Source organism: Musa acuminata, chromosome BXJ2-1, assembly GCF_036884655.1.
Source record: "Musa acuminata AAA Group cultivar baxijiao chromosome BXJ2-1, Cavendish_Baxijiao_AAA, whole genome shotgun sequence".
NCBI lineage: Eukaryota > Viridiplantae > Streptophyta > Magnoliopsida > Zingiberales > Musaceae > Musa > Musa acuminata.
The window spans coordinates 13293059-13314952 of NC_088338.1; the positions used below are offsets into that span (position 1 = coordinate 13293059).

Below are 21894 nucleotides of genomic sequence, written 5' to 3' on the forward strand. Positions count from 1 at the left end.
ATATTGATCACACAATATTTGATGGTATTTACCTTTTTTATAATAATTATTTTTGAAACATATCAATGGAAGTTATTTTTATCGGAGCAAGGTAAATGATATTGTGATATTGAGTTTTGATTTTGTATAGTATCTTAAGATGACACAAGCTCATGATACCGTTAGATGTATAATGTGTTGGAATCAAAATTTTTCTTATGTCCAAAAAAATTACTAAGTTTAACATTAATGTTAGAATCTTATTTGTTAGATATAATACTAATGATAATTTTATTGGTTTGTAAGTATTACTTAAAAATGATAATATCAACAACTACAAAATTAGGATTTTCTTTACATAGACAAGTAAAAAAAATACCATGTCTCATTGTATTAGTAGGAATTTTATCAGTTTAAAATATTTCTTAAAAATGATAATCTCATCAGCTACGAAGATGATGAGTTTTTAGAGATAAATAAGAAAAAATCACGTCTTAGGCCTTTATCTGACTCTTGAAGACAGTAGAATCAAACTCCAGAATCCACTAGTTCTTTGATTAGATCAACATATGATCTGCTTTCATCTCTACTTCCGTCTTGAGTTTGTTCTCTAACATATTTTGTCGTTGAAGTGAAACGCTCAATTACAAGCAATTGTTGCTACCTCTTCGACGACAGAATTCCTCAGGAAATTGTAACGCAACATAAATTTGACGGTGATTAATGTGTATATAACGGTGCGATTTCAATGCCGTTACCTTATTAGTTAAACATAACGGGACGTTTCAACGTCAGTACACATTGGTCGGTTGAATATAACGGCACGATTTCACGATATAACACAAGGCTGGGTCGGTGGCGTCTATATAAGCCGAGACCACCCTTTTGCGAACCTCATAACCTCTCTCGGCTCTCGCGCGCTCTGCTCTCGGCTCTCCTTTTGCTCTCTTGGCGATCTCGTCTTTCTGCGAAGGTCGGAGCTGCTCTCCGACGAAAGGATAAAGCTTCGACCGATCGTCGGCTGGGAGTGAGCGTCCTCTCCTCCGATTTAGGGGAGAATTTAGATTCTTGTTGTGGTGATCTCATTCCTTTTCCTTTGCTTGAGGTTTCGTTTCGCTTCGCTGTCGAAATTTTTTAGGGTTCAAGATATTGTTGAATTTTGATGATTTGGTTTCGTTTTGGTTGATATACTTGACAATTTCCGTGACCAAAAGTCAGAAATTTTGTTGTTCTCGGGGTTCTTTTTGATCAATTCTTGGTTATCGATCGTCTGGGTTTTCAAGTTTCTTTTGGGAAGTTCGATCTTTCTGGTTTTCTTGATTGTCTCTCGTCACCTCGGCGTTTCTCGTTCTGGTTTCGATTGGCAAGATGGCTTCTTCTCGTTCCAGGCGTGTGGAGTACGACCGCTTCATCCCGGTCCGATCGGCGATGGACATGGACTTCGCGCGCTGTGCTCTAACCATGCCTTCCAGACCTCAGCGTGATGGTTCGATAGAATCCCCATCGAGTGCAGCGTACCAAAAACTTCTTGTTCAATGTATTTTGAAGAACAGATCTCGCATTTTCGCATTCAAGAGTGCACCCGAATCACCGGCCGACAAGGTGTGCCAATTTGACGAGGACAATCGACCGCACAAGAAGCAACAGAGACGAATCCCAAAAGATCCAGATAGGGTTTTGGCTGCTTATGACATCATAGATGATGATAGGTTGAATCTCCTCGACTGGGGAAGCAATAATGTGTTGGCGATTGGCCTCAATGACACAGTGTACATATGGAATGCTGCGAATAAGTCTGGTACGAAGTTTTCACGAGCCTTAGAAAACAACAGCCCTGTCACTAGCATCAGCTGGTCCCCAGACGGCAAAGTTCTCGCTGTCGCATTTGGCAATTCAGATTTAGATCTGGTTGATGCAGCAACAGGACGTCTGTTGGTTGGGATCCAAGGTGACAGCCACTCCTTTGTTTGTTCACTTGCCTGGAGAAGTAATGCAATCTTGACGACTGGGAAATCCGATGGTAGTGTTGTTGATTATGACATTAGAAAAGATGACCGGGCCATCTGTGACTATAAAGGGCATCGACTTGAAGTTTGTAGTCTTAAATGGTCCGAGTTGTTTGGGCGATATCTGGCAAGCGGAGGGAAGGACAAACTTGTGCACATATGGGACGCCCGCATGGCTGTTGCAAATCACCATCCGTGCCAACATCAATTGCTTCACAAGATCAACAACCACACTTCCACTGTGAGGGCCCTTGATTGGTGCCCTACCAGGAGCAATCTGCTGGCTTCTGGTGGAGGACGCAATGATCATTGCATTAAGTTTTGGAATGCTGCTAATGGTGTTTGCTTGAACTCAATTGATACCGGCTCTGAAGTTTGTGCGTTGTTGTGGGACAAGAACAAATCTGAATTGCTGACCTCCCATGGGTTTCCAAACAATCAACTCACCCTATGGAATTACACATCCATGACGAGAAAAGCTGAGCTTTTTGGTCATTCATCTCGTGTTCTTTACTTAGCTGGGAGCCCATTGGGTGGTGTAGTAGCTTCTGCTGCAGAAGATGAGACACTCAAGTTCTGGAATGTCTTTGAGACTCCCAAACCACCAAAACCTAAAGCAAACACTATGCCCTTTGCCCAATTTAGTGTCATAAGATGAAACTGCTGATGGTTGGAAAAGATTACGAGAGTAATACGAAAAACATTTTTAGTGCTTGACAAGAAGATCCATTGTTGATAGCATTGCATAGAGAAGTTTGTGGCATCAAAGAGGTAACATATTTTCATACAAGCATCATACATTTAAGATCTTCATATACGAGTGCAAGAGCCTAAGTTAAGTAAGAAATTACAACCATGCTTTAATTTTTACAGCATTTTAATAGGTTTATTATATAACGAACCAATGTGGTTGCGGCTGCAAGTTTGATTTTGTATCCAATTTTTCTTTCAGCTTTGCATATATCTTGGTATAACCTTTACCATATTGATGACACATACAATCTATAAGCACTACATTATTGTTTCTATATTTTATGTGTTCTAGTTTTAATATTTTTATCAATGTTACATTCTTGTTGTATGTTTTTAGGTGATTTGTTAATTCTTCCTTCTTTAAATTTGAGAATCTTCATGTTGACTTCTCAAGCACTAGATGAAAATGCTGATGGTTGGAAAATATTATGAGAATAATACAGAAGACTTCTTTAGTACTTGAGAAGAAAATCCATTGCTGGTAGCATTGCATAGAGAAGTTTGTGGCATCAAAGAGGCAACATATTTTTATACAAGCATTATAGATTTGTGATCTTTAGATATGAGTGCAAGTGCCTAAGATGAAAAATTTAGAACCATGCTTTAATTTTTACAGCATTTTAGGTCTATTTAAAATGAGCCTAGGTGGATACAGCTACAAGTCTGATTTTTGTATCCAATTTTTCTTTCAGCTTTGCACATATATTGTTATAACCTTTGCCATATTGATGGTACATGTAATCTATAACCCCTACATCATTGTTGCTATATTTTATGTGTCCTAGTTTTAATATTTTTAACCATGTTACATTCTACTATTATAGTTCTGCCTTTTTAGATAAATGGTTTTTTTTTCCTTCTTTAAATTTGATAATCTTCATGCTAATCTTATTCTTTGTTTGTTTATGCTAATTATGCATAATTAGACCAACGAGGTAGTTGTTTATATATTTTTTTTGTTTTTGCTGAGTTGAGGTTTCTTATGATTGTAATGTAGCCTCCTGAATTTCAGACTTTTCTTGCCGTTGAAAAAACTGGTTATAAAGTGTATAATTTGTAATCTTAAATGATTTCAATATGTTACTATATAGTGAATAACCTCCAAGTAAAATATAAGTTCAAGAGTGAAATCCAAGCTTAAAATATTTCAATTTTAAAAGGATGTATTATAATTTCTGTAGAATGTAGTTATCATACTTATAAGAACTGCAAACCAAATTGAATATTTAATAGTAAAGAGATATCAAACAAATAATTTTATGAGTTTGATAAAGATGAGGTATTATGATTCTGTTTATTACATTTTTTTTCTGTGATAAGAACAGAGGCTCATGGCTTTCCATTAATAGACTGTCTTCTGCTGGTCTTAAGATAGGACTTGATAAATGGAGTCAAATAGGATATTATGCAAGTTCTAAATTGTGAAAATTAGCTTACGATACCAACAATTAACAAATGCTAGATTATAGTGATAATGTCATTCTGGTCCTTCTAGATTATAGTAATAAAAAGATCTTCATTGAGTCTGAACGTTCTAATTTGTGATTATTTCGGTCTACAGGATTTTTCTTGCTGATTAGCTGTTGCATTGTAGCAGACTAGTAGCAATCTTCATGAGATTGTTAGAGAAGCTTGCTAAGTTTCATACAAATGCTCGCCAACTAATGACATGGCTACTGTTTCAGTATTTTGAATTATGCTGTTGCAGTCATCTATCACGAGTTTCATCATCCACGTGCTGTAGTTTTAATCTGCTACTTGTGAGTATAAAACTGACCTCTGAATTGGTATTTCTTCATTCCACCTTGCCTGTTTATTTAAGGAGAATAAGCTATCAGCAGCTGTTGTGATTATTGATTTTAATTCCTAATATCACATATGTAAAAGGTTTAAATTGACATGATAATTCCAGTTGAAACATTTAAGTGATTGTTTCTTTGAGTCATTTAATTGACATGCTTATTTTGGCCCAGTTGTGTGGCTTTGACCATTCTAGTTAGTTTGGCTTGAAGATTTTCAACCTAACAAAGCTAATCTCAGATCTGAAATCAAAAGTGGCATCAAGTCCAGTATTTCCTATTTGATTGAGCTCAAATTGGAGCATTAGAAAACTCCACGGTTCTTCCTATCTGTCATGTCCATCCTTGTCAAGCTTTATTGATTAGGAATTTTGCTACATAGTTTACTTAACGCTAACCAGATTCAGTTTTTCTTTCATATCAAATTTTGTGTTGTTCATGAGTTGATATGCAACATAATGTGTACTTCTTTTTGTCAACTTGGTAAGCATATCAGTGCAGGCCCCATTTGTTTTCAGTTTTGTACAGTAGATTTGCCTAACATCTTTTGATTATAATTACCGTGATGATTAAGTATCATAAATCAAGCATTTGTTAACTATTTTAGATTTGTGATGCTTTAGATTTTCCTAACATCACAGATAATTTCACCTGCAACAACTTTCTTATAGACTGCCATTTGTGATGCTTTAGTCATATGTTGAGGTTTATCTTTCTTTTATTTTATGATCAAGGCACATTCTTTATTTGTTCATTCAGGGACAAAGAGACCTGGAGCATTGATGCTTCACTTATTAGAATTTGAGAATCAGGTTTGAGTATCTTTTTTTGTTGAAGCTATTATATTAGCCCTTCATTAGAGAATATCTCTAGTGGTTTCTCAAATTTGATTATTGAAAAGTCTAGTTTTTACTTGCTCTTCTAGCGTGCCTCTTAACATTCTGTAACCTTGCTTGTGAATTATTGACAATTACTATACAGGAATTGTGACTTCTGTTAGTCTTTCTGTTAAGAAAGAAAAAAGAGACATTATCTCACTCTTGAATTGCATTATAGATATTCTTTTATCACAGATCATTCATGAATAATATTTTTAGACACATTTCAATTTCTTTAGCCTTTGATTTTTCTCTTTTATTTTGCACTTTTCTGGCAAAATATATTGCAAACTGATATTTAGATCATTTTATCATCATTTTAAAACTAAATAATTTTCATATTAAGAATATAGGTTTGTCTAGAGGAAGCCTACCTTGTTGGAGTTGAATGTAAAGGCACTGAATATATAATACATTTGCTATTGATGAATCACTTGAAGAATTTGCACAATTAGCTCATGCTATTACACTTATCGAAAGTATGTTTCTATTTCCCCCATTGAACATGATGCAGCGAATGGTTCTATGGTTGCTCTAAGTGTGCATTTCTAGAGGTTTAGAATCTAGGAGTATATTATTGCTTTGGCTGTCATTGAATATTGAAATTCAGAAAATATATCTTTCTATCATGATTCATTAGTAAACTCTACAGCTCTTCCTATCTATCATGTCCATTCTTGTCTAGCTTTATTGAATAGGAATTTTGCTACATAGTCTTATTTGATGCTAACCAGATTCAGTTTTTCTTTTATATCAAATTTTATGTTATTCATGAGTTAAAATGCAACGTGATGTACTTCTTTATGTCAACTTAGTAATCATATCAGTGCAGACCTCATTTGTTTTCAGTTTTGTATAATAGATTTGCCTAATATCTTTTGATTATAATCATCATGATGATTAAGTTAGCAAATTACTTCATGGTTCATGGTATGCAGATAATTTCACCTGCAGCAACTTTCTTATAGACTGTCATTTGTGATGCTTTACTCATATGTTGAGGTTTATCTTTCTTTTATTTTATGATTAAGGCACATTCTTTATTTGTTCATTCAGGGACAAAGAGACCCAGAGCAAAGATGCTTCACTTATAGAATTTGAGAATCAGGTTTGAGTATCTTTTTTTGTTCATGCTATTATATTACCTTTACTAGAGAATATCTTTAGTGATTTCTCAAATTTGATTATTGAAAAGTCATTATTTTTTGCTTGCTCTTCTGGCTTGCCCCTTAACATTCTGTAACCTTGCTTGCCAATTATTGACAATTACTATACAAGAATTATGACTTCTATTAGTCTTTCTGTTAAGAAAGACAAAAGAGACATTATCTCACTCTTGAATTGCATCCTAGATATTCTTTTATCACAGATTATTCATGAATAATATTTTTAGACACATTTCAATTCTTTTAGCCTTTGTTTTTTCTCTTTTATTTGTCTTTTTCAATTTGCACTTTTCTGGAAAAATATATTACAAACTGATATCTAGCTTATTTTTTCATCATTTTAAAAATAAAAAATTATCATATTAAGAATATAGATTTGTCAAGAGGAAGCCTACCTTGTTGGAGTTGAATGTAAAGGCACTGAATTATCAACATCATCATTTGTTGTTGATGAATCACTTGAAGAATTTGCACAATTAGCTCATGCTGTTACACTTGCCAAAAGTATGTTTCTATTTCCCCCATTGATCATGATGCAACGAATAGTTCTATAGTTGCTCTAAGTGTGCACTTCTAGAGGTCTAAAATCTAGGAGTATATTATTGCTTTGGCTGTGTCATTGAATGATGAAATTCAGAAAATATATCTTTCTGAGGCATCTTTCTGACATGAACTCCATTATTTAATCTTACATAGGAAATATTTGATTGATGTCACTTATCTAGTCCTACATGACATGTCATACTTAGTAATTTGTGCATCTCTTTATATATGTCTCCTTTAAGATTCATAAAAGTCATCCAGTGTTGTCAACAACACTAATAGGTGAAGACATCATGGATAGCTATTGCCATCCATTGAGATGTTGTATTATTGGTTATATTTATTGGGGTTGTATAATGTTGATTTTTTCAATGGTTGTGATTTAAATCCAAATAGTCACAATCGTAGTTGCTTTCTATTTGGCTGAATAAGCTTTGGTGTTAGCGGGTTCTTTGGTTACGTTAATGTCGCTTGAAGCGAGGGAATTGGGTTAGAGAAATTAAAAAAAATCAGAAAATCTCAGAAAGTCAGAAATTATGAAAGCAAATGTAATTTTCAAATTTTTTTGTGGCCTTAAAATAGAAATATTAAATGCAAAGCTACCCTTTTTGTGATCTTGGAGTTTTCTCTTGGTGGTTGTTATTTGTCATATTCTTGAGAAGGATTATTGACCAGATGACACTCCTATAATATGGGCTCTTTGCTTTCTCCTTTTCAAAATTTCTATGGAATATTACAATCAAAATTTAATGATCTATAAACTCTCCTTAATCTTAGATTTTTTCTAATTGAGTGTGTTTGTTCGGGTGAAATTAGGGAGTAACTTTTTGACCAAATGACACTCCTATAATATGGGTCGTTCTCTTCTCCTTTCCAAAATTGTTATGGAATAGTATAACCAAAATTTAATGATCTATAAACCCTCTTTGACCTTAGGTTTTTCCCAATTGAGTGTGTTTCTTCTGATGAAATTAGGGAGTAAACTATTAATGGTTTTATTCTCTTCATTTCTTGGGTAACCACAATTGCAATATGTAGAATGAATTTTCTTCGTCAGGTCTTATGCTGTCTAGTTTGAACTTACAATAGCATTTCTAGAGTGCTTGTAATCAAGATTCTAGTTATGCCAACTGATCCAAAGTTTTGTTTAGGCTTACTTATTGAAATCAAAGACTTTATATTGGCTCTAGAAAGGGTGATGAAGTCAAGTTTGCAATCCAAGCCCTTTATATTGAATGTGTAATTTTATCAAGAAGAAGTTCTTATGCATTTATGATATAATTATTATGTAGTCATTAAAGCTCTCTAATGTTGTATTTTATATTTCTTACTATGCTTTAACTAAAATGACTTTACTCGCAATAATATAAACTAAAATGACATTACTAGGGGTGAGGAAGGGAGAAGAAGGAAGGAGGAAAGAGGAAGAAAAATGGAGGTAGAATGATGCTATGGTGGAAGAGGCGGAAAAGAAGATGAGATCACTTGGCGGTGGTTGCAGAAAGAGCAAAACAGGCTTGTAAGGAGACACGAACCTCAGAAGGAGAACCAGTTCAAGTAATTTTAAAAGAAAAAATGATTTGATTTGAGTCTTTGAAAAGGGAAAACGGTCCTAGCATTTTTTTATAAAAAAGGAAAAAAATAATACCATACAGCTTGAAATGAGGCAGTCCACATCTTAAATCATGCCCGGACAGTCATTATCAATCAAACTGATTAAAATTTAAATCTATGGGTATAACACGAACAAGTATACAAACAAATAGTTGAATATTTTAAAACTGTACAATATACTGATGCCAGCAAATGACCACATTGATATTGTCGTTATACGTTGGTTACTTGAATTAGTGCTTTCTAGAATAGTAACATGAAAAAAAATATTGAGGAAAAATAAGTTGGAATATATAAGATATCTTTTATGACTTGAAAGAAAATACACTTATTTGAGGTAAAATTACTAATTATTATGTATCCTGTTGATGGCATTCGCCACCAAGTTGGAAAATAACCAAATTTTTTTGATCATTAGAAAAAAATAATCGATAATTTTATGAAGAAATACTTATAATGAGTAAGAAGAAGCTGATAAAAAAAATATAATAACACAATACAATTATGTAAAATATTTAAAATAATTTCAAAAATAAAGATTTAATTGAAAGCTAGAAGGTCAAAAATCTGCTTATGTTGATAAAGATTTGTAGAAATATTACAAATTTAAGAAAATTAAAATTTAATAGATTTTATTATTTAAAAGATCACGTATGCAAAGGAAAATTTTGTTGTGTCTCTGATGTAATGCATTACTTTCTGAGTTACTTTCTGCCATTTGGTAAAAAGTGGGAAAGATAAGTTAATTTCTGCCATTTAAATGTATTTTATAAATGTAATGAAATCTTCTAGCTCACCATTTTAGAGTAAGAGTAATGCATAGTTGGTAGAAAGTTTCTGCCAAGATTTCTTTCAAGTCGAGTATATCTCAATTAAGACATTTTTATGATGTTTGATGATATCTATCGTTTGTTGTCGATATCTAATTATCTTACACTTTCATTCAGATTTGTCGATGATATTTCTTTAATGTCAAAAATAACAAAAAACTTCACAAGCATGGATAGTTTTAGTATCTGAATAGTGTAAGTTACAAAAACTCCAATGCAATATATTCAAATAGTGTCCTTGTCTTTTAATTGTCGTTTGCATGGATTTAAGCAGTGTGCTTCCGCTGTAGTACCTTCGACTATGGATTGGTTTTAGACCATACGGTCCAATGCTAGTTTGTTTTGTTTTTTCTATTATCTTTTCAGGTGATGTATGACCCAATATATTAGTACCATGCTGGTCTCATAGAATATTGAAACTGATATTAGAGTGAGATTGTAGACCTTGTTGTGTATATTTATTTTATTTCAAGAGTAATTCTGATGCATCTTTGATTTGAATTAACCTTATTTCCGGTAATGTATGGAATCTTACTTCTAGATGATTGTGTAACTTAGAGAAGGCACTTGGTGGGGATGTTAGGATGTATGATGAAACTGCTCTCATTGTCAGTCTCTTCAACCAAAAGGGTGCAAAATTCATGAAGGCTTATAAGCAAGTGCCCACTAGGCTTTTTCAATTTTAGCTATTTTAGATTTCATGGGAGCCAATGTCATGTCACTAAACATGCATTTGTTATTCATTTTTAGTTTTTGACTTCCCTGCATTAGATGTTATTGTTGCTTGTTTCATTATGCCTTAGCAATCTAAAAGTTAGGGATGCAATCCTAGAGACATTATATGTAATCCAAGTTACAAATATTGTATATGTTATTGCATAACTCTTAGGGTCTGCTGAAATAGAAGTTGCATTTGACCACAACAACAAAAATGATAACAGATAACTTAATTCCTGATAGTTTAAGAAATTTTGAATGTTTGTTTTTTGATATTATAGTATGGCTCCTTAAGTCAAGTCATTGATGGTTTGAGCAATTTAATTATTTCCTTTCTTATAAATTTTTATCTAAAAGATTCTCTTCCAATCTCTTGGTAATTTCTTACTTTCCATTTATTTTCTTTTAGTATGCTTGTTAATGAAGCTATCTCTTGATCTTCAAAGGTCTTCCCTTATGAAGAATGCCATCAAATCATTTGCTATTATGATCATCTGTGCTAACTAGTTCATATATGGATTAGAAAATTGAACAAAAGGTGCAAAAAAAATGGTATTGTCATACAAGGTCTGATTTGTGTGATTTAACAGGAAGTAAAGCCATGTACTTGGACATACTTGTTTCCATTTCTACAATTGTCATTTTTAAATTCCTACTACGTTTTTCAGGTTTTCTCTCTCTTGTAAGGAGAATATCTGTACAAATGTTTTTAACACCGCCGATGTCGGTCCCAAGCCCGAATGAAAAAGGTGGAGGGTTGTGTAATGCCACTAAGAGCCAGCTTGAAAAACATTTGAGAACTCATATGCATAATCTTAATTGTTTCATAATAAAATTAGGTCATCATTGAGATTAGATGTGAGACATATTTACCACCAAAGTATACTAAAATGTGAAGGTGGACTTCTAGACTGTTTGGAAGAAAACTATGATATTAGGTTTCAACTGTGGTGTAAAATAGATAAGGGGACAATTGGATTAGGCTAATAACATGGAATATAAGGGGTTAGATTGCCACAGTAAAATTATGCAAGTATCATTCATAGATATGCCTCAAAATAATGTTGTAAAATCAAGAGATTTTGGAATATAATTATATTACTATAATCTGTGTCATGAGAAAATATTTTGATTCATTGTTTATGCCTCTTACATTTGTCTTAAGTGATTAAATCAAAGGGGAATTTTTAGAAAATTTAGGTAATATAATCTAAGGAGAATCTTTTATTCAAAATCTATAATTGGAGGACATTTGATTGATTATATAGGGAGAGAAGCATGACAATTATGCAATTATAATTATGTTTGACAATCAAAAGAGCTGTCCTCATCAACCACTCAAATGCTGTTGAAAAAACTGGTTATAGAGTGTATAATTTCTAATCCGAAATGGTTTCAGTAAGTTAGTATATAGTGAATAATCTCCGTAAAAGATTAATTCAAGAGTGAAATCCAAGCTTAAAATATTCTAATTTTAGTATGATGTGTCATAATTTCTATTTTAAACAGTAGTCATTAGACCTATGAGAATAGTAAACCAAATCGAATAATATAATAGTAAAGATATATCAAACAAATAATTCTATGAGTTTGATGAAAATGAGGCATTATGATTCTGTATATTATGGTTTTTTTTTCTGTGATATGAACAGAGATACATGTCTTTATATGAATAGACTATGTCTTTTGCTGGTCTCAAGATAGGGCCTGACAAGTTCTAAATTGTGGAAGTTAGCTTACTATACCAACAGTTAATAAATGCTTGATTATAGTGATAGTGTAGTTCTGGTCCTTCTGGATAAAAGGATCTTAGTGAAGGTTCTAATTTATGATTATTTTAGTCTCTGGGATTTATCTTTTACTGAATCAGCTGTTGGTTTGTAGAAGACTAGTAGCAATCTTCATGAGATTGTTAGAGAAGCTAGCTAAGTTTCATACAGATGCTCACCAACAAATGACATGACTACTGTTTTCAGTATTTTCAATTATGGTGTTGCTATCATTTATCACAAGTTTCAGCATCCACGCCTTGTGGTTTGAATTGTGCGCCTTGCAAGCATAAAACTGACCTCTGAATCAGTATTTCTTCATGCCAATTCCCAGTTTATTTAATGAGATTAAGTTAGCGATTGTTTTTTGCAATTCCTAATATCGCATATGGTAAAATGTTTAAATTGACATGATAATTCCAGTTGAAACATTTAAGTCATGAAATGCTTATTATAACATCACGACAATCACCATGATGATTAGCTTGTTAGCAAATTGCTTCATGGTTCATGCTATATGGATATTTCACCTGCAACAACTTTCTTATAAATTGTCATTTGTGATGCTTTAGTCATATGTTGAGGCTTATCTTTCTTTTATTTTATGATCAAGGCATATTTTTTCTTTTGTTCATTAGGGATAAAGAGGCTCAGAGCATTGATGCTTCACTTATTTGAATTCGAGAATCAGGTTCATTTATCTTTTTTTTAAAACTATTATATTAGTCCTTTACTAGAAAATATATTTAGGGGTTTCTCAAATTTTATTATTGAATAGTCTATTTGTTTACTTGCTTCTCATTCTTGTTTAACTTCTGGCTTGACCCTCAACATTCTGTAATATTTCTTGCGAACTATTGGCAATTACTCTATGGGAATTGTGACTTCTGTTAGTCTCTGTTATGTTTATGTAAGAAGGAAAAAAGAGACATTAACTAATTCTTGAATTACATTCTAGATATTCATTTGTCACCGGAGCATTCATCAATAATATTTTTACACATCTCAATTCCTTTAGCTTTTACTTTTTCTTGTTATTTGTATGCTTTCACTTTGCACTTTTCTATAAAAATATATTGCAAACTGATATTTAGCTCATTTTTCCATCATTTTAAAACCAAAGAATTATCATACTAAGAATATAGGTTTGTTCAGAGAAAGCCTACCTTGTTGGAGTTGAATATTAAGGCACTAAAGATAATACTTTTTCTGTTGATTAATCACTTGAATAATTTGCACAATTAGCTTATACTGCTCCACTTATCAAAAATATGGTTTTTAATTTCGATGTGTATTGCCCGATATAGGCAGTACATATTGGTCCAAGAGCCTCTCGGCAGTCGGCACGCAGACTGCCTGCTACCCGCCGGTGCCAAATTTTTGGCCCCGTATCACCCGATACAGGGTTGTATTGGGTAGTAACGGTCAAAATTTCAACCTTTACCAACCTATATCATATTTTAGGCGTACCGCTCGATATGGTATGCCTCGATACGTATTGTACCAAGCCAGTACGGACCGAACTTGTGAATCTTGATCAAAAGTATGTTTCTTATTCCCCCGGTTGAACATGATGTAGTGAATAGTCCTATGGTTTCTCTAAGTGTGCATTTCTAGAGGTCTAGAATTTATGAGTATATTATTGCTTTGGGTTATTGAATGATGAAATTCAAAAAATATATCTTTTGAGGTTTTTTTTGGCATGAACTGCATCCTCTAATGTTACATAGAAAATATTTCATTGATGTCACTTACCTAGTCTTACATGACATGTCATATTTAGTAACTTATACATCTTGTTGTATTTGTCTCCTTTAAAATTCATAAAGTGTTTCCAACAATAAAACAACAGGTGAAGATTAGAAATGTTGTATGATTGGTTATATTTATTAGGGTCATATAATGTTGAACTTTTCAATGTTTGTGACTTAAATTCAAACACTCACAATCGTGGTTGCTTTCTATCTGGCTGAATAAGTTTAGGTGCTGTCGGGTTCATTGCTTATGTTAATATTGCTTTGAGCTCGGGATCCTGGTTAAACGAATTTAAAAAAATCAAAGAGAATATGAAGAAGTCAAAAATTCTGAAGAAAAATATAATTTTTATATATTTTTATGATTTTAAATGGAATATTAAATGCAAAGCTACCTTTCTTGTGATCCTAGAGTTCTTTCGTGATGATTGTTATTTATCATTTTTTACAAGGATTAGTGACCAAATGACATTCTCATAACATGGGTCTTTCTCTTTGTTTTTTAAAATTGTCATGGAATAGTACAATCAAAATTTCATAATCTATAAATTCCTCGACCTTTGGTCTTTCCTTATTAAGGTGTATTTGTTTTGATAAAATTAGTGAGTAATTTATTAATGGTTTTGGACTGTTCATTTCTCAGGTAACCAGAATTGCAATATGTAGATACGGAATAATTGGATAGTGTCACTTGGTAGAACGAATTTTCTTGGATTATGCTATCTAGTTTCAATTTTCATTACTCTTTCTAGAGTGCTTATGATCATGGTTTCAATTATGCTCATTGATCCAAAGTTTTGTTTAGGCTTGCTTACCGAAATCAAAAGATTTATATTGGCCCCGGAAAGGGTGCTGAAGTCAAGTACCTAGTCCGAGCCCTTCATGTTGAAATTATAATTTCATTAGCAACAAGTTCGTATGCATTTATGATGTAATTATTATATAGTCATTAAAACTTTCTAATATGGTATTTTATATTGCTTACTTTGTTTTAACTAAAATGATTACTCACAACATTCAAACTAAAATGATATTACCGACGGTTGAAGAAGGGAGAAGGAAGCAGGAAGAAAAATGGAGGTTAGATTAAGGAGGCCGTCGAGAAAAAGGAAGAAAAGAAAGAGGAGAATATTCAGGGTTTGTGGGGAGGGTGAACACTCGGCGGTGGTTATACATAAAGTAAAATGGGTTCGTGAGGAGTTGGTAGCCCTAGAAGGGGTCGGTTTGAGTAATTTTAAAAGAAAAAAATGGTTATGTTCGGATCTATTAAAAGGGAAAACTGGTCTAGCATCTTTTTTTTACAGAGTTTCTTGCTCTATTTTGGACCGGTGTGGGCAAGGTAAATAATCTAAGACAATAGAATTAGGCTGGTAGAATTGGAATATATGAATATTTTCAGAAAAGGGGTTAGATTGACACATTATATCATTATATATATATATATATATATATATATACTGCATAGTTGGTTAAATGGGTCAAGGGAAAAGATGTAAGAGATTGTTAATACTAGATAATTAAACATACATTGGTGTAAGTATCTTTTATAGATAGGGGTCAAAGTAATGTTGTAAAATCAAGAGATTTTGGGATATAATTGTAGTAACTTTTATTGAAAATCTATAATTGGAGGACATTTGAATGATCATATAGAGAGAGAAGATGGTGAATTTAAAGGAATATATGAGGGCTTTGGATATGAGGAGAGGAACAAAGAGGGTGGAACGATTTTGGATTTTGCTACATTAATGATTTCATTGTTATTGATGCTTCAAGAAAAGTGATGAATATCAGATTACTTATAAGAGTAGACATGGATATAGTTGGACCTTTTTTTTATTATATGGTATATTTTAAAGATCGTAAAGTTATACATAATAAAAAGTTCATGAATAAATCAATTGGTTGTTTTAGGTATTCACTTTTTTGAAAATGGAAGAGAAAAGAAGATAGTAAATTGTACCAGAATTAGATAGGATAATTTTAAAGACATAATTTAAGATTTTATAGAAGTGGGATGGAGAACGAAGAGGTTTCAAACTTGAATAAGTTTACTCTTAATCCTGTGGACTTTGATGATCACTGAGATTAGAAACATGAAAAGATTCATTTTAAGAATCTAAGAGTAGAGGTGTACATCTGAGAGAGAGTTGGTGACGATATAAGTTCAAAAAGCAATCACACCTAAAAGATTGTGCTTGAAAGATTGATGAAATTATAAAATAAGGAAAATTTAGTATATATGTAGGTGACTAAAAAGAGGCAAATATAAATTGCATGCATGACAAAAGTACAAGGCTTATCTAAAGTCTTACAGTAAGCTAGGTACTAACGATAGAAAAAATGATATTTTTTCAAAAGTTAAAGAAAGAAATATCAAAGATTTAGGTAACCGTGGACTTCTAAAGGATGATGATCACAAGATATTTGTTAATAATATGGAGATCAAGGAAAGGTGGTTTTTTTTTGTAAATTAGCTAATGTACATTCTATACATGGCTTAATTCTAGTAGTAAATGATGGTGTTAAATTTAGAAGTAATAATTATGTGTTTCTTGGATTGAATAAGGTAAAATAAGACTAACAAGGATGAATATGGGTAAAAGTGTGGGACCAATTGACACATTTATTATGGTTGGAAGGGATCATGAGATAGTTTGGTTGACTAGTTTAGTTTAAGAATAAAAAAATGTCTATTAAATGGAGGAAGAACTTAGTACCATATTTATAGCTGCTCTTATTAGAGAGTAATTAAGATAATAAATCACATTAAAAAGTTTTGGATTAGGGTTGTTAGTGAACAAATGTGTCGTGGCTGGTGAGTTAGCACGGCCTGGTCCACGGGTCGATGTCGGGAGTCTTCTTTAGGTTGAGTTAGATGCGAAGGTCGACCGAGCACTCACGACGAGGTGCTGATCAGCATTCCTTGGTGTGCTGATCCAGGCATTGTGTATGTTGAGCTGCATCTCTCCTTCTCCGGGGTGGTTGGTAGCTTGTCTTCGCGAGGTAGCTGCGCCCTCGGGAAGGGGTGCTGGTTGGCATTGGTCGGGATCCGGGCCGGTTGGCTGTTCTCCTTCGTGCACTGGATGATGATTCCTGGGTGGTTGGCAGCTCGCCTTCGTGAGGTGGCCGCGCCCTCGGGAAGGGGTGCTAGTTGGCGTTGGTCGGGATTCGGGCCAGTTGGCTATTCTCCTTCGTGCACTCGACGATAATTCCCGGGTGGTTGGCAGCTCACCATCGTGAGGTGGCCGCGTTTTCCTGTAAAAATGGCCCTCGTCGGGATCACCCGACGAGGCCCCTCCGATGAGCAAGTCAGTCGAGTGATCAATTGATTTTTTTGTCTCCTCTACCAAATGCTGGCTAGAGGTCTTTATATTACTGTACGTGGGTCGGTCGTATGCAGGTTGGCGTGGTGGACGTGCCGAGCAGTGCCTTAGTACGGATTCTGACTTGGCGTGTCTTGGGGGGCCTTAACGGGCCAGGAGGCATACCTGAGTTGGAGGGATATTGATCGCTTAGGAGAGGAAACTGAATTGACTTGTCGGGGGGGGGGGAGGGGCGGGGGGATTATAGGGACAACGCCCCATGCCTCGGGCAGGATTGATTCTGCGAATCGGGCTATCGGGGCCTGTCGTGCTTGGTCGGTCGGATAACTGGTTTGGCGTTGGTCGGAGTTACGGACCTCGATTTTGTGAGTCGGCGAGCGGACCGAGGTGACCCGGTTAGAGCTGCGAGTCGTGGATCAACGTGGAGTGGCTCGGGCATCGGACGGGGAGAGGCATCGGGTCGGCCGCGAGGTGTGACTCGGGCGTTAGGTTGTTTGAGATGCGGCTCGGGCATCGGATCGACCGCGAGGTATGACTCGAGCGTTAGGTTGTTCGAGATGCGGCTTGGGCATCAGATCGGCCGCGAGGTATGACTCGAGCGTTAGGTTGTTCGAGATGTGGCTCGGGCGTCAAATCGGCCGAGATATATGACTCGGGCGTTAGTTTGATCGAGATGCGCTTAGGCGTGGCTCAAGCGTTGGATTCGCCGGGGTGCGTTGAGGCGTGGCTCGGGTGTTGGATTGGCCTAGGTGCGATGAGGCGTGGCTCGAGCGTTGGATTGGCCGAGATGCGTGGCTCGGGCGTTCGATGGCCGAGGTGCGTGGCTTGAATGCTGGATTTGGCCAAGGTGCGACTCGGGCATTGGATTTGCTGAGATGCATAGCTCGGGCGTTGGATGGCCGATGTGTGTGGCTCGGACGCTGGATTTGGCCGAGATGCGACTCAAGCGTTGGATTGGCCGAGATACGGCTCGGGCGTTAGATTGGCCAAGTGGATAGATTCGGCTCTGAATCGGACCTAGGGACCAAATAAGTTCGGTTCCGAATCGAGTTTGGGGACCGAGTTTGTGAGCTCGGCTCCGTATCGAGTCTGGGGACCGAGTTTGTGAGCTCGACTCCATATCGAGTCTAGGGACCGAGTTTGTGAGCTCGACTCCGATTTGAGTCTAGGGACCGAGTTTGTGAGCTCGGCTCCGAATTGAATCTGGGGACCGAATTTATGAGCTCAGCTCCGAATTGAGTCTGGGGACCAAGTTTGTGAGCTCGGCTTCGAATTGAGTCTGGGGACCGAGTTTGTGAGCTCGGCTCCGAACTGAATCTGGGGACCAAGTTTGTGAGCTTGGCTCCGAATTGATTCTGGGGACCGAGTTTGTGAGCTCGACTCCGAATTGAATCTAGGGACTGAGTTTGTGAGCTCGGCTCCGAATTGAGTCTAGGGACCGAGTTTGTGAGCTCGGCTCCAAACTGAATCTGGGGACCGAGTTTGTGAGCTTGGCTCCAAATTGAGTCTGGGGACCGAGTTTGTGAGCTCCGCTCCGAACTGAATCTGGGGACCGAGTTTGTGAGCTCGGCTCCGAATTGAGTCTAGGAAGTCGCCAGTCGGGAGTGACCCGGGTAGGAAGTTGTGCCGGCAAGGCACAGATCGGGAAATGATCTTGCGAGGCTCGGGCAAGAGCTGGGCCGGCGGGCCGCAGGTCGGGAACCAATTTGGAGAGGCTCAAGCAAGAGCTGGGCCCGTGAGTCGTAGGTCGGGAACCAATCTAGAGAGGCTCGAGCAAGAGCTAGGCCAGTGAGCCGCAGGTCGGGAACCGATCTGGAGAGCCTGTGGACCTCTTGCCGCGAGTGGCTTTTTGGCGGGAGATTTTGGATGACGAGGCATTTTTCGATGGGTCCCCTAGGACGTGGAGTTGCTTCTCAAGGTTCCTCGAGATAGCACCCGAGGTGACCTTTTCGGATGAAGTCCTTGCTTTGATTCTGGAGGTCACGACAATCTTCCGTGTCCTGGCCGTAGTCCCAGTGGAACGTGCTCAGAGGGAGAGGCGGAGGCCTCGGGAGCAGTAGCTCTTGTTAGTCAGGCCTCTGGCAAGGTTGCACCGGGGCTGCTGAAGTCGTTCCCCGGGATTGTTCCGCCCTTGACGGGCATTGGATGGCCGATGTGCGTGGCTCGGACGCTGGATTTGGCCGAGATGCGACTCAAGCGTTGTATTGGCCGAGATGCGGCTCGGGCGTTAGATTGGCCAAGTGGATAGATTCGGCCCTGAATCGGACCTAGGGAACTAATAAGTTCGGTTCCGAATCGAGTTTGGGGACCGAGTTTGTGAGCTCGGCTCCGTATCAAGTCTGGGGACCGAGTTTGTGAGCTCGACTCCATATCGAGTCTAGGGACCGAGTTTGTGAGCTCGACTCCGATTTGAGTCTAGGGACCGAGTTTGTGAGCTCGGCTCCGAATTGATTCTGGGGACCGAGTTTGTGAGCTCGGCTCCGAATTAAATCTGGGGACCGAATTTATGAGCTCGGCTCCGAATTGAGTCTGGGGACCGAGTTTGTGAGCTTGGCTCCGAATTGAGTCTGGGGACCGAGTTTGTAAGCTCGGCTCCGAACTGAATCTGGGGACCAAGTTTGTGAGCTTGGCTCCGAATTGATTCTGGGGACCGAGTTTGTGAGCTTGGCTCCGAATTGAATCTAGGGACTGAGTTTGTGAGCTTGGCTCCGAATTGAGTCTAGGGATGGAGTTTGTGAGCTCGGCTCCGAACTGAATCTGGGGACCGAGTTTGTGAGCTTGGCTCCAAATTGAGTCTGGGGACCGAGTTTGTGAGCTCCGCTCCGAACTGAATCTGGGGACCGAGTATGTGAGCTCGGCTCCGAATTGAGTCTGGGAAGTCACCAGTCGGGAGCGACCCGGGTAGGAAGTTGGGCCGGCAAGGCGCAGGTCGGGAAATGATCTTGCGAGGCTCGGGCAAGAGCTGGGCCGGCGGGCCGCAGGTCGGGAACCAATTTGGAGAGGCTCAAGCAAGAGCTGGGCCCGCTGTTAGGATCGAGAGCACTAAGAGGGGGGGGGGGTGAATTAGTGCAGCGGATATTTTTCAGCGATTAAAAAGCGAAGGCTGCGTTCGTTCGACAAAGACTATTTTGATGCAAAAACCGATTCTAAGATTACTTATGATTAAGTGCAGTTTACGTTTAAGCGCAGTTAGCGTCTAAACGCAGTTAGCGTCTAAATGCAGATTGCGTCTAAACTCAGATTGCGTCTAAGCGCAGTTTGCGTCTTAGCGCAGATTGCGTCTAAGCGCAGATTGCGTCTAAACGCAGATTGCGTCTAAGCACAGATTGAGCAGAAGTATAAAGACAATGTGCTGTTGTTGTACAGCTCAAAAGGTAATCTGCAAAAAATAGATTTACGTCTAAACGCAGATTTGCGTCTAAACGCAGATTTACGTCTAAACGCAGATTTACGTCTTACACGCAGATTTACGTCTTAGACGCAGATTTACGTCTGAACTTTGAAACTCGTTTGTATATTCGCAGAGGGCAGTATGCAGTTGAAATCAAGACGTAAACGTAAACTGAAATCTGACGATTGTGCGAGGAAAGCCGATTTACGTCTAAATGCAGTTTTACGTCTAAATGTTGAAACTCGTTCGTAAAATTGCAGAAGACAGTTTGCAGTTATAAATAGAATCAAATTGTAAGTGTAAACTGCAAAGAAACTCGTTTGCAAAAGCACAGAGGACAGTTCTGCAGAATCAAAACGTAAACGTAAACTGTAATGTACTAAAACACGATTTTACGTCTGAATGCAGATTCGGAAGAACAGCACTTAGAACTTGTTCGTGAAAGCGCAGAGAGCAGTAGTAGTGGAGGAGGTTTGCAGTAAAGATAAAGTGCTCAAAGATAAACGCAAACCAGAGATTTAGAGTGGTTCGGTCAGTCCTGACCTACTCCACTTTTGGCTTCCTCCACCGATGAGGTTGCCGACGTCAACTAGGGGCCTTCCTTCAATGGGTGAAGGCCAAACTGCCCTTTTACAGTTTCTCTCCTTTTGACAGGCTCAGGAGACAACCTTTACAGACCTTTCTCTCCTCACTTTACAACTGAAAACTTGAAGAACAGAAGGAGGAGACTTAAAGGCTTTACAATCACTTTTGAGCTCTTAGAATCACAGAAAAGATCAAGATTTCGGTGTAGGTCTGTATCTTTTCAGTGTTGAATGGATGGGGAATTTATAGGCCCCAACCCAATTCAAATTTGGAGCTCAAAACGATCAAATCCCGGAATTCCGGGATCAGGCGGTTGCACCTCTTGACTGGAGAGGTTGCACCGCCTGGCAGAGCTCGAAGACCGAGCTCAGGCGGTGCTACCTCTCTGCCAGGGAGGTTGCACCGCCCAGTCTAGCTCGAAGACTGAGCTCAGGCGGTGCTACCTCTCTGCCAGGGAGGTTGCACCGCCCAGTCTAGCTCGAAGACTGAGCTCAGGCGGTGCCACCTCTCTGCCAGGGAGGTTGCACCGCCCAGTCTAGCTCGAAGACTGAGCTCAGGCGGTGCCACCTCCCGGCTGGGGAGGTTGCACCGCCCAGTCTCGCTGGGAGGCTTAGCCCAGGCGGTGCCACCTCCTGGCCTGGGCGGTTGCACCTCCTGGTGCAATCAGGGTCCGAATGGTTCATTCCATTCGACCCAATTTCAATCTTTCAGGGGCCCAATTGCCCCAAGATTAAGCCAATGGGATCACCTCCCATTTTCCAACTTAATCATCGTGCTAACTACG

The 21894-nt window shown here is 37.8% G+C and overlaps 1 protein-coding gene across 3 annotated transcripts; it reads left to right on the forward strand.

Moving 5' to 3' along the window:
* The first annotated feature begins 890 nt into the window (after positions 1–890).
* On the forward strand, positions 891–6530 carry LOC135598978 (cell division cycle 20.2, cofactor of APC complex-like). Of its 3 annotated transcripts, none has more exons than XM_065093566.1 (5): positions 891–1006; positions 1368–2756; positions 4300–4498; positions 5297–5349; positions 6472–6530. In XM_065093566.1, exon 2 carries the CDS (start codon positions 1408–1410, stop codon positions 2641–2643), a length of 1236 nt encoding a protein of 411 aa, XP_064949638.1. In that variant the 5' UTR covers positions 891–1006; positions 1368–1407; the 3' UTR covers positions 2644–2756; positions 4300–4498; positions 5297–5349; positions 6472–6530. The 3 variants fall into 3 exon arrangements, with proteins under 3 accessions (XP_064949638.1, XP_064949639.1, XP_064949637.1); XM_065093567.1 differs by having other exon boundaries at positions 892–1052; XM_065093565.1 differs by having other exon boundaries at positions 892–2756.
* Positions 6531–21894: the final 15364 nt, after the last annotated feature.

Excerpts from the sequence above, each read along its gene's own strand:
- LOC135598978 (XM_065093565.1), top strand. The coding sequence starts at position 1,348 with ATGGCTTCTTCTCGTTCCAGGCGTGTGGAGTACGACCGCTTCATCCCG.